The 13968-nt window shown below is 35.7% G+C and overlaps 1 protein-coding gene across 1 annotated transcript in view; it reads left to right on the top strand.

The window, feature by feature from the left end:
- rev3l (REV3 like, DNA directed polymerase zeta catalytic subunit) overlaps positions 1-13968 on the top strand; it is a 57968-nt gene that overhangs the window by 31583 nt on the left and 12417 nt on the right. The window contains 10 exon segments of the mRNA XM_051137781.1: positions 54-3873; positions 4002-4671; positions 4673-4877; positions 6031-6113; positions 6677-6802; positions 7005-7194; positions 8864-8975; positions 10857-10972; positions 13284-13402; positions 13496-13614. Coding sequence (XP_050993738.1) covers positions 54-3873; positions 4002-4671; positions 4673-4877; positions 6031-6113; positions 6677-6802; positions 7005-7194; positions 8864-8975; positions 10857-10972; positions 13284-13402; positions 13496-13614 — 5560 coding nt within the window.

Raw genomic sequence — 13968 nt, 5'->3', positions numbered from 1 at the left:
AATGTAAAACGTTTGGTACAATAGTGTATACATACTTGTCATGTGTCCTGTAGATTCATCACTGACAGACAAAGAGCCCCGGACACACTCATCTCTAAAAGCAACAGACAAGATCCTTGGTAGCAGAAATGTTTTTCCAAGTGAAGCTGTTCATATGGAGCCACCATCCTCTGCTAAAATTGTTATTGAATACAAATGTGCTGAGCAGAAACTTCAAGAAGATTTGGCAGATAAGCATTTAAAAAGTGAAGAGACAAATGAGTATTCAACTGGATTAAAAGTTAACAAAGAGGTGCCATATATTCCACCAGTTAAGCACCCAATCCCTTTTAACACACCAAATATACCTAAACTTGGTGCTGAAAAAATAAGTGTGCACTCTTTGTACACTGATAAAAACCAAGTCGCTGGTCTTGATCGGCCAGATCCTGATGATTCAATTTTTGGAGACTCTAAGATTGCCCAGAGCATAAAAAAATCTACCAGTGTTAAAAATGTGGAAAAGAACCACTTATCCATCTCGGAGAATCACAAGAGCTTATTTGTATGTTACTCTGAGCTAATGAATTGCCCCACCAAGAGTGAAATGGAACACAGTCCAAATGACTGCAGAAAACCCGTGATGCGTTTTGACCAGACACAAAGCCCTATGGAAGAGAGCCAAGCTTTGGACCCTCAAAAAGTTGAGACAGGGCAGGGTAAAAAAGAGGAAGATGTCAGCAAACTGAAAATAAGATATGAGGATTACCAAGAGAATAAAACTGAGAGGACCATTGTGGCACAACAGGAGGCACACTACAAATTTTTCCCCAGCGTTATTCTGTCAAACTGCCTGTCTAGACCCATCAAAAAACAGGTTGGGAGCAAGACTGGGGATGGTTGCTCTACCTTAGACCATCCTGAACAGCGCAGGTCAAGGTTAAAGTTGGTCAAAAAGAAAACAACATTAGTTCAAAAAATGGTGAGTCCTGTGAGGACCCCATCTCCTATGGAAGAGGAAGCCACATCACCACTTTCCAACACTCTAGGCTCCCTTAACCAGAAGGAAATGCATAAGGAGGTTGACATGGAACCGTCAGATTCACCGACTATTGAAGGTTTGAGTGAGAACTCTGTAGAGGATGAGCTTGCAGATATTCCCACCAAAATCTCTTGCACCAAGGTGTCCAGTTTGCCGGGTAGCAAATATACCTTGCGGACGAAAAGGAAAATGAGTTATGATGGTGAAAATGGAGATCAAGCAAGTTCTGGTTCTTTCAAGCAAGCTTTGGGGCAACCTGAAGGCCTTAAAGGCAAAGATCTTGTCTTTAGCCAAAAAAAGAGGAAATTGACTAAAAAAGAGCCGCCAATCATCATTAAATATATAATCATTAACAGGTTCAAAGGTCAGAAGAATATGTTAGTGAAGATTTCCAAAATTAATGCTGATGAAACTTGCACCGTTTTAACGCCAGAAAAGCTTGCCCAATACAAAAAGCTCGCTCCTCTCAAAGAATTCTGGCCTAAAGTGCCAGAGTCTACAGCAATGAAGTACCCGGTACTTGAGCCAAAAGTAAAGAAATGCCCTAAACGAAAGGCTAAGGTCAACTCTGTGTCAAAGAGAGCCAGCACCTCTCCAAAATCTAGGTGTCCACAAGCTGGTCAGACTAGGAGGGTGAAGCAAGCGAAAGCATTAATAACTTTACCAAAATTACCCCCTCCGTGGCCTTGTTATAATGAGTTCACTGATGACTGCTGTAAAGAGTATTCTGATGTGATGGTGGAGTTGGGTTATTTGTCAGAAAGAGCCTCCAGTCCTACTGATTCAACCCCACCTAGATGTTGGTCTCCTACTGAGCCCTTACTGGAATCAAATTCAACTCTCATAAACCCCCATAATGATCCATGTCTAAGCTCATCCTATCAAGCTCCAAAAACATACCAAAGAAGTCTTTGGGATAGAAGCCGAACACGCAGGCCTAAAAAGACTTCTGCTACCAGCCCAAAAAAACAAGCTCATACTACAACAAAGTTAGTAAACAAAGATTCAGTGAAAACTGAGGGTTTACACAGAAAAAGTATTCGAGTGGCTTCAAGGAGGCATAAGAAACGTTGTGAAAGTATTGAAGGAATTGGTCTTGAAGATGGCAAATCTACCTCTCAGAAAGACAAAATGCTGAACAAGAAGCAAGTACTAAGAAAAAAACAGGTCCAAAGTGAGCAGAGTGATCATTTACAGGCTCGACGTTCAGTTAACACTGCACCTATTACTTCCTCATCTGATGACTTAACTCCTTTCCAACGTCCCTGTTCTCTAAAAAGCAGTCAAGAAGACCTCACCGTCAGTTGTTCAGGCTCTCAAACAGAAGTCACCAGCACTGGAAAAAAATCAAATCAAGATGTTGTTTTTGTCTTCAATCCCATTGCCTCAGATGACTCACAAAAAGGCTCACAGATTGTCCTCAATCCATGTATTGAAAAATCTCTGAAGCGTGTTTTTTCACCATCCAGTAAAACTGTGGGACATCCATGTTCTGTCATCACATATAGCAGTTCTAATTCAAAACCACAAAATACGAGTCAAGATGGGACTGTCACAAAATATCTCTGTAAATTCAAATCAGAGGTCTCTGGCCATGAAGAGAACCCCAGAATGGTACAGCATTTACAATCAACCAGAAAAACGACGGTAAAATCAAGAAGACCGCAAATGAAAAAGAAAGATATCATAACTACTTCAGTGGAGTCTGTTGATTGTAGATCCTCCCTTATGACCTCTGCTAAGAGTGCAGTTAAAGCTGGATTTCACACAGGTCTCACATTGTCCTCAGACCTTAAAACTGAAGAAATGTATGTTCCTGAGTTGCCTTCTGGGCTGGCTGTCTTGAAGGAGCTTCTCCAGAAGAGGCAACTAAAGGCAGGACAGGAACCATGTGAAAGTGATCATGTGACTAAGGGTATGTCTTCTACCAGTCAACCTAAAATGGCTCATTCACCAACATCAAGAAGACCAAGAGGTGCAAGAACTAAAGTGCCAAAAGAGTTACAGTTCAAAATCAGAAGAAATAAAATTAAACAGGATGATTTGAGAATTGACCATCTTTCATCAGATGAAAGTCCTGTGTTTTTCTCTGATCCTGGCTTTGACAGCTGTTGCTCTATTGAGGATAGCTTGTCCCCAGAGCTCCCAGACAATTACAGCTTTGATATCAATGCCATTGGGCAAACAGAGTTCTCCAGTCTTTATTCTGGTAACCAGTTTGTTTTAACTGATAGGAACTTGCCTCAGAAGTTCCTCAGTGATGTCAGTCAGGAGGCAATCAATGCCCTTGTTGGGTTAGGGGACAGGACACCAAATGTGTTTAATGTTGATGAGAACCGCAAGCATGAACAGGACTGGCATAAGTCTGGGACTCTTAGTCCAGAACTCTTTGATAAGCCATTTTGCGAAAGTGGCAGAATTTATCCCAGTAAGGTATCTCTTGATTCAGAAAGGATCTTTAGCAAAGATTGGGGGGGCTCTTTAGGTAAAATCCATGGCCTCAGCCACTTTCAGGACTTTCACTGTGAAAAGAGAGATGTCTTGCTTGACCCAGAGCCCTTTTCCCCTCTTACTTCTGCTTCTTTTGCTTATAATGGCGTTTCCCCAAATAGTGATTTCCTAGATGGCAGTTCAGCAACACCAAGCAGTTCCCCACAATCCATCAATTCAATGTCCCAGCTGAAAAATGGAGGTCAGAGTTTAAAGAGTGGAGGAACTCACATTCTCAAACCTCTCATGTCCCCACCTACTCGGGAAGAAATCTTAGGTACTCTGATGGATCTGCAACTCTCAGAAGCCACCTTCCAGGAACCATTCTGCAGTGACCCGTCAGATGCACCCTTGAAGCCAAGGTAACCTTTATAATTGATCCCCTGCATGGGTTTTGTGTTTGTACCTGTATATTGTTTGAAGTTGGGTTATAAAATCAAAAGAAATTATTCGTAACTTTTTGACAACTTTTTTTTTTTTTTCTCTCCAGGGAGGTTGGTGGTCGGAAGTTGATTTTGGAAACCAGGCTGGCGAGTGAACTAATTGAATTTCATGGAGACTTGTCTCAAAATGGCTTACAGTTTTGGAAAGTTGCATTTTCTGCAATGACAAATCAAACCTCTGCACCAACCCATGGTTGTAAATCCTCAATATTGACCAAGGACCAAAACCCATTTTCTGGCAGTGATCAAAAAGTTATCATGCTTCCCTGCAAGTGTGCCCCAAGCCGAGAACAGGTGCAGCTCTGGCTACAGGCCAAAAAGCAGTATGAGTGCCTTCAGAGTAATAGGAAACAAAAGAGTGGCCAAAGGGTGAAACAAAGTACATGTGACAGGAACTCACCTCAAAATGAGGACTTTAATTCCCCTTCCTCAGAGAATCATGATCAAAGGATTCAGAGTTGGGAGAAAAAAGTTGAAAAGACTCCAGAGTTGCAGAGTATTAGTAGGAATGGCTTAAGTTTACCACTCAATATTTCACCAGTTAAGGCGGTTTCATCTAACAGTAGCCCTAAAAATGTCAAATTTATCTTGGACATGGAGACAAACAAAGGTTGTAGGATCACTTCTCCACATTCTCCTGATCTTTCTACATTGCAACAAAGGTCAGCTGAGATTAAGCAAGATGATGACAAGGAGGAATTGACTGGTGTATTACAATCCCCCCGACATGGACCAGTCTCAAAATCTCAATGACACATCAACTGATGACGTACAGCCGAAGGATCTATTGAGTCCATCAGTTTTTCTTGTTAAACACTTAATTTCTGATGCCAAATGCTCTTACCTGCTCCATAGCACACCTGTCCACCGGAGAAGCTACACTGAAGACGATGGGTCTAGCTACAGTCCAAGAAGAAATGAAGGTATAGTTTTATGTTTTTTTCTTGAGGTTTAAATCTTTAAATCTAGTTTTAAATCTAAAACTAGAAGTTGTTCAGCTCTGTTATTTATGATGGGTTCACAAACATTTTCAGACTGAAACCCATCTAGAGAGGTACGTCCTTTTGTGTCAATGGGGTTGACGTAGGGCAGGGCAATAAACAATATCATATGGAGATTATTATAAAATTTGTCATTAACAATGTTAAGCTCTGGACATTCTTACTCAATTTGGATTAATCTAACAGCCTATAAGAGCAGAAATAAACGCAATAACAGTCAGTCAGTGCATGTCACTAATATGTTTGCATGTTCTACCTTTCTCTGTGTGAATGAGTTGCATAGTTTTGAATTTCATGAATTTTATCTCCAGAGATACTCTGACAGTTGCTTTTCACAGTTTCATTTGAGGAAAAACTACCATCAAATATCTTAACAGCAAACTGGCACAATAAAAGTTTGAAACTTGAAATTATGACAGAAATATTATTGTTGTATACTAAAATGTAATTATCAAAGTATTATTATGAATTATTATTATTATTATTATTATTATTATTATTATTATTAAGGAATATACAACCAAGATTTTGAAAAATTTTTATTCGTAGTTTATGTAATTATGTTGTGCAGCATCTTATTTGACAACAGGCCGGGCTCCACAGGGGCCAGTTGCAGGGTATATTTTCCAACTAAACTAAATGATTTTTATTTCTTTTATTTCTATACAAATGTATGACCATACACTGTGTAGCACCAACTACCCCAGGTGAAAAAAAGTTCCAGAATGTAAAGTGCTCTAATTATATGTATAGGTCTTATAAACTAAAATGTGCTTTTAACACACTATCTCTGTATTAAAATAATAATGTATGTAGTCACCATTCACCATTGCACCCCATCCCCCCCCCTCACACACCCCCCCCACCCTGGGCCCACCTCAAATATCACTTGGCCCACCCTTCATCTCATTTCTGGAGCCGGGCCTGTTTGGCAAAAATAAAAATGCAGTGTTTTGTTGAAAATTATTTGTTATACATTCATTGGAGATGACATGAGGGTAACTGTGAATCGGTCATGCTTATTTGTCTTAAGCATTCATGCTTGTTTGACTCTTGGATCTTGGTTTTTGTACAGACAGACAATCCAGATCACAGCGTCTACATCAGAAGGGTAACAAAGATGCTTTACGGAGAGTTTTGCTGTCCACACAAATGAAGGTCAGTTCAAAGTTAAACGAGAAGTCCACTTCCAGAACAACAATTTACAAATAATTTACTCACCTCCTTGTCATCCAAGATACTCATGTCTTTCTGTCTTCAGTCGTAAAGAAATTGTTTTTTGAGGAAAGCATTTCAGGATTTTTATCCATATAATGGACTCCACTGGTTTCAAAATGTAGTTTAAATGCAGCTTCAAAGGGTTCTAAACGATCCTAGCCGAGGAAGAAGCGTCGATGATTTCGCTAGATAAGACACTGGCTGGGATCGAGCCCTTTAAAGCTGCATTTAAACTGCATTTTGGAAGTTCATAGTCAAAGTCTATTATATGGAGAAAAATCCTGAAATGCTTTCCTCAAAAACCATAATTTCTTTATGACTGAAGCCAAAGACATGAACATCTTGAATGACAAGGGGATGAGTTAATCATTTGTAAATTGTTGTTCTGGAAGTGGACTTCTCTCTTTAATAAATTTATTAATCTCCTGAAGTTTTTAATCTTATAATCCTTGTTTAGTATTTTATAGGGTATTTTTATAGCACGTTCATTATATCCTATACAGAATCAGTTTACCACTATGAATGTTCCGAAGAGAGAAAACTCCCAGATTGAGGGACCATCAATCTGTAATTCATATGGCTTTAAAGTCAGTATGCAGAACTTGCAGGAGGCCAAAGCATTGCATGAGGTAGGATCTGCTTTTGACTGTATTTTAGTTAGAACAGCTTTCATTTAAATAAGTGATTGATTATACATATTCTACATACACATATACACTTTGAATTTAACAAAAAAGGGAAAAAAGCTTTGTCATGTCAGCTCACATGGTTAGAAACTCAAGTTTATTTTCATTGCATTTGAACTATTCTCATCATCTCGCCCTGCTATAGGTACAGCACCTCACACTGATAAGCATGGAGCTTCATGCAAGGACTCGTCGTGACCTTGAGCCTGACCCTGAATTTGACCCAATTTGTGCTTTGTTCTACTGCCTCAGTTCTGATGTGCCTCTCCAAAATTCTGACACTACCCAGATGACAGGTGCTATTGTCATTGATAAACATTTTTCTTCAGCTGAAGGTAAGATTGGTTTTGCATTTGTTTATTTACTAATGCGTACCAATTATAACTTCGAAAAGCACCAAACTATAAATCAACTTCATGTTGATCTGGCTGGTTCATGTTAAAGGGATAGTTCAGCCAAGAATGAAAAATTTGCCATCTACTCCACTTGAGGGTGAGTAAATCACAGGATTTTCATTTTTGGGTGAAATATCCCTTTAATTTGACAGGTGATTCATGACAGCTGTCCAACCTAAGAAGTCGTTGTAGTATTTTGAGGCTGTATACTTAAAATTATTGCCTGTATGTGCAGTGATTCTGTTATTTTGGAGAATCTACGTTTATTTGTGTGGTGATGATAAAAAAAAAAAAAAAAATGCATTGTTCCATGTCTGAAATGCTTGTGAGCAGTTTTCTGCTGCTCCGCTTTTCAGCCATTCTTATGAGGTTGGTTAATAGTTTTGTGCTGTAATAGGTTATAATTATATAACCAATATTTATAATTATATTAGCAGTATTTGTTACTCTATTAACTGCACTTAGAGTCTGTATATCCTTGTGAAACATGTTTAATCAGACTAGACTATACATTGACTTGTCATTTAGACCAGGGATTTTCAAACCTGTTCTGAAGGCCCCCTTTGCCCTGCACATTTTGTATGTCTTCCTCATCTAACGCTCCTGCTCATTAGTAGAGACTGCAAGACCTTAATTAGGTGTGTCTATTAAGGGAGACATACAAAATGTGCAGGCCAACCCCCATGACCAGTGATACATGAAACCACTGATTTAGGCAGCCTAGTTAGTTTAAAAATAAACTTTAGTTTAGTTTTGCACATCTGTAGTGACAATACATTTTGTCAGTTGTTTTAGAAAGGTAAATTTGAAAGATGGAAAAAGAGAATCAGTAAATTATGAGTAAGTTTATGCTAACACTAAATACTAGTATTTAGTATTTAGTGTATAATATGTAATCATGTAATCAACAAAAGTAACTAGTCTGATTAATTATTTTAAAATGTGAAAGTTGATTTTCATTTTTGGAATCTGATTACGTAATCCAGATTACATGTAATCATTTACTACCCAGCACTGGAGTGTAAAATTGCATATTTCTCAGGTAAAATAAAATTAAAATAGGATTCAAATATTTTGGCCTGGTCAGTTCCCAAACCTAAACTTCTAATACACTCATTATTTTGCAAGTCGTTGTCTATAAAAGTCCTTTCATGTCGCACCTTTTCTCTAGATAGGAGAAACTGCACTGTGTGCTAATTAAGTGTTATAATTAGATTTATTGCATAGCATTCCAGAATGCATAATTCTGCTTGGTTAAAAGACATTCTAAGGAGTTGTTTAATTTTAACTAAAGTAGTTCAAGTTCTTTACCTAATTAGTTACACATTTACTTTTACATTTATTCATTTAGCAGATACTTTTATCCAAAATTTCTTACAAATGAAATACATGTGCAGTTATTCACACAATGACTTATAAAGTTTTGTTTCACATTTTTCTTTACTTTTTTTTTTTTTTTTTTTTTTTTTTTTTGTGTTAATAATTCATGATTTAACTGTTTATTTGTTAGTCTTAACATTAGTATTAGTCCTAGAGTGTATGATTACATATTTTATATAGTATTTAGTCTGTCTTTGTTACAACATTTCCTGTCATATTCTTACTCTAGCCTCCAGGAGCACAGCACCCTTTCTTTTTAAATCTGGTGTGACGGGACTGCTGGTGACCTATGTCAGTGAAGAGAAGGAGCTTTTTGAGGAGGTCACAAACGTTCTTAGAAAGTAGGTTAACAATGTATTTTGCATATGTGCACTAAATGTATACTGTATGCAACACAAAATTAGAAAATTCGGTAGAAAATATAATGTGTTGAAACAGAATTTGAAAAGCAGTCATCAGTAAATAATTGGAACGTAATGAAAGGTTAGAGTTATACTGCTGTGGCGTCAGAGTAAAAAAGTCTTCTTTTTTTATTTTTTTTTTTATTTTTTTTTATGAATGCCATTTAGTGTTGCACGATATACCAGTACTTAAAAAGTGTTGTGATACCCTGCTTTTAAAAACGGTACGATTCCGCATTTTACTAGTACCGGTACTTTAAGAACGCATTTTAATAACAGCTGTATTTCTGCGTGTCTGTGCTAGTGAATGGCGCAGACGCACAGTTTTGTTTACTACACACATACGCGTGACGCTCGCAGTGTTTTCAGCCTCTGCCACCTCAATATATGAATACATGAATGCATGAACATAATCTCTAGAACTGCTCTGAGGTTTTACCGTTTCTTTTGCGGAAAACTATCATCATATAATGAAGATCCTAAAGATCTTCACAGCAACCTGTCAAAATAAAAGTTCGGTTTAACTTGATAGTCAGAAATGTATTAATATATTACTTAATGAAAAGATAGTAGTAGTACTATTACTACTACTAATAAAAACATTATTAAAACAATGTTTAGGGATATTTACCAGAAAAATATATTTACCAGAATTTATTTACCAGAAAATTGTAAATGCACAACACAGTATTTCTGAAAAAAAGAAATAAATAACCTATAATAAATTAATTCTTTATCCAATTTAATTATCCTTTATAAATTCATTAGACATGCTTTTGATTATTAAAATGTAATGAAACTATTAAAATAGAATCTAGAAAATTAATGGAAAACAGAGATTCACAAACAAAACTGAATTTGAGAAAAATAAAACGTATTTCATAGGGCCTTAAAAACGTAATTTGTGTTAGACTTTTAATATATTGCTGTTAAATTCTGCAAGTTTCATGATTTCAGTTAATTAGACATGCGTTTTCATAAATATATTTTTTTTATGTAACCATTAAAATAGAGTCTAGAAAGATTAAAACAGAATTTAGAAAAAAATAAAACCGATTTCATAGGGCCCTATTTATTTCATTTGTGTCTTATCTGTTTTATTGTAGTTGTCCTTTAGTTTGTTACCTGCACCTAGGTTCTTATTGTTAATAACAAAGATAAAATAAAAAATGAGTATGTCATGATATAAATTGTTGTTGTAAAATAAAATGACTATATCATGAAATAATATTTGGCTTTTTTATCCTTTAAGCTAACTTAACAACATAGCAAAGATCTCTAAACACCTGTAGACTCGGTAGTTGTTCACCATAATCCTGTGTAGTGGCACTGGCATGTGATTATTATTATTTTGTTTTGTTTTTTTTTTAAAGGGGGGATGAAATGCTTTGTTTTAATAGATAAAATAACTGATTTTCATTTGGATCATCTATTATTCAATTACTTTTTGTATTGTTCTATGTTTTTTGTTCGTAGTATCAGTTCAGTAGTAGTATTGTGATATTTTAGTTGGGTATCGTATCGAAGTCAATTTTGGTATCGTGACAACACTAAAGCCATTTAGGAGTTGCTCTCAGATTAAACTTGGAGCAGACATGATGATAATCTGTAAATACAGACTTAAACTGCTGTCACTATATGGTTGTATAAAAAAGAAATGCTTCAGCGTTCTCATTTTGTGTTTAACAGAAAGAAAAAAAAAAACAGCATACTGGTTTGAAAAAATATTAGGTCGAGTACATTTTTACTAAATTTTGATGATGATAAAGATGATACTATACACCCTGTTCATTAAATAAACTTATGAACCCCCACCACTAGGTATGACCCTGACATTCTCGTTGGATATGAGGTCCAGATGCACTCTTGGGGGTACCTACTGCAACGTGCATCAACACTCGGTGTGGACCTGTGCCAGCAACTCTCCCGCGTGCCAGGTAAGGTTAGCTTATTTAGCAATAGTGTACCTGTTTATTGCCTTTAGTTTTTTTTTGCTTAATTTCGCCATCAGAAATGGTTCAAAACAAGGCCACAGCAGAGCTGTTGTGCCTTTCTAAGGAACACACAACAGCTTTAAAAGTGGGCCAGTGATTCAGTGGTACATATATACATATACATATACATATACATATATACATATATACACACACATATATATATATATATATATATATATATATATATATATATATATATATATATATATATATATATACATACATATATACATATATATATACACATATATATATATATATATATATATATATACACACATATATATATATATATACACTACCGTTCAAAAGTTTGGGGTCAGTAAGACTTGTAATAGTCTTTAAAGAAGTCTCTTATGCTCATCAAGGCTGCATTTATTTGATTAAAAATATAGAAAAAAAACAGTAATATTGCAAAATGTTTTTACAGTATAAACTGTTTTTTATTTTAACATACTTTAAAATAGAATTTATTCCTGTGATGAAAAGCTGAATTTTTATCAGCTGTTACTCCAGTCTTAAGTGTCACATGATCCTTCAGAAATCATTCTAATATGCGGATTTATTATTAGAATGATCAATGTTGGATAATATTAACAGTTGTGCTGCCAAATATTTTTTGGAACCTGTTTTTTTTTTGTTTTTGTTTTTTTTCAGGATTCTCTCAAGAATAAAAAGTTTAAAAAGTACAGTGTTTATTCAAAATATAAATATTTTATAACAATGTAAATTATTTGTACTGACCCCAAACTTTTGAACGGTAGTGTATATATAAATATAAATATAAATGATATGGTGCAAATAGATGTCGTACAATGATCGTTTTGCACAGCGCTAACAGTCAAAACCTGGTTCTTGAGGCAACGTGTAAGAACGAGTAACGTATAGAAAAATGTCACGTACTATGTAGCTATCCCCAAATACCACTTCAGATGCAGTTTTTGAAAACTGAAAATGGTAGGACCACATTGTAGACTTTAGTGTCATCAATTTCATGTTGAATCTGAATTTCTTTTTATAGCTACTTTTTGTAATGTCTATTAAGTGTTTTTCTCATTTAACACATACATTTTACACAGACAGCTCTGAAAGAAAATAAGTGATCACTGAAAAATTGAATTTTTTTTTTATTTTATTCTGTAAATTACTAATAACATTTCTTCCAAATGAAATATTTAATTATAAAGGTAATAAATATTTAATTAAAAGGTAATTATAAATATTTTAATATAAAGGTCATTTAGAGCATTTATTTGCAGAAATTGTTCAAAATAGCAAAAAAAGATCTGTCCTTCTGAAGGACGCATGACTCAAGCCGCGTACAAAACTTGCTTCTTTCTGCTCTGACAATGATCCCCAAAACTGAGAATTGGTTTTTACCACTGGACTGTGCATAATCCACACCTTCAGTCTGGCTGGAGGACACAGTCAAGGCTACCCCAGTCTTCTATAAATAGTATTTTGCAGACTTTTGCAGTAATGTCTTAATTTTTTCCAGAGCAAATTTCTTAACATGTAAATAATTGTATTAACATAACTTCAGTAACTGAGACATAAACTAAACAAGTTCTTCCTGTAGCACTGTCTTAGCCATCTTACATTAGACATCTCAGTTTATTGCTTTGGCCACATTTGCAGTCCTTATGCCTCCCTGTGGCAGGATGGCATGTTCAAAGTGGATTGTTCCACAGGAACATATGCCATAACTGTTTGTGTGTGTGTGTGTAATATGTATGAGCTATATTACATGAGTAAAAGTGAGATGGCTGTATATCGGCACGCTGTGATTCGGCCGTAGATGCAAGGCACACTGTGCACCAAATCTTCTGACGCTGCCAGAATTTCGAGGCAAATAGAGGCAAATTTTAAAATAGACATTATCTTTATTAAAAATGGCCTTAAAAAAAATAAAACTCTTAAAACTGCATTCTGTGACACAAAAATAGTCATATTTTCAAAATTATACTAGGTTTGGGTGTCAGCATTTTTCAGTATTTTTGGTCACATAATTGTAGCCTTGATGAGCATAAGAGACTTCTTTTAAAAAAAAAAAAAAAACTTTTAAAAATCCTACTGAGCCCAAGCAGTAGCCTGGAGAGTAACCTAAAAAATTTCAACCAATGGCAATTTCATTGCCAAGGTGTCCATAGAGGGTCGACTAAAAGAGCTGAGTTGAGGCAGGCCAAATATGTGCCTTTTTCTTTCTCATCCTGTTTTTCAAATGTTGTATTTGATGTTATTACTTTAACAGGAGATGCAAAAGAAAATCGGTTCTTGGCAGAGAAAGATGAATATGGTGCAGACACTATGACAGAAATCCATATTGTTGGACGCATTGTCCTCAACTTGTGGAGGATTATGAAGACTGAGGTTCTCTAAAAATTCATACCCCCAGAATGTCAGAGCTAACACTGTTTATCTGAGAGTGTTATGTTTTATCAAGTGCTTCATGTATGTTTTCAGGCTGCATTGAATAACTACACTTTTGAGAATGTGGCTTTCCATCTCCTGCATCAGCGTGTTCCTCTCTATAGCCATCGCACACTCTCTGACTGGTTTGACCACAGTACACACCTGCACAGGTGGGAATTGATTTCACATCTGTCAGATGCCTATTACTGGTCTTATTATAAGGTTTTTCCTTTGAATGTCATTGCTTCATTCATCTTTTAACTAAAGCTAAATTCAGAATTGAATACTAGCATACTGATTACTGCATACCGGTACCATATATACTGTGGTGCCAATGGTACCAGCTAAAAGTATGTGAAATGTTTCGTATTTAACAACGCACTGCAAATAATTTTTTTTTTGTCTTTTTTTTTTTTTTTGTCTTTTAGTATTTACATTTTCTTGCTAAATTATCTAAACATCATTTAAAAATATATACTTAATAAACTCTACTAAATTTGCCTAAAACAGCAACCAAAAAAACA

Source organism: Labeo rohita, chromosome 20 (genome assembly GCF_022985175.1).
Source record: "Labeo rohita strain BAU-BD-2019 chromosome 20, IGBB_LRoh.1.0, whole genome shotgun sequence".
In the NCBI taxonomy this organism is placed as follows: domain Eukaryota; kingdom Metazoa; phylum Chordata; class Actinopteri; order Cypriniformes; family Cyprinidae; genus Labeo; species Labeo rohita.
This window is presented reverse-complemented; position numbering and strand designations above follow the sequence as displayed.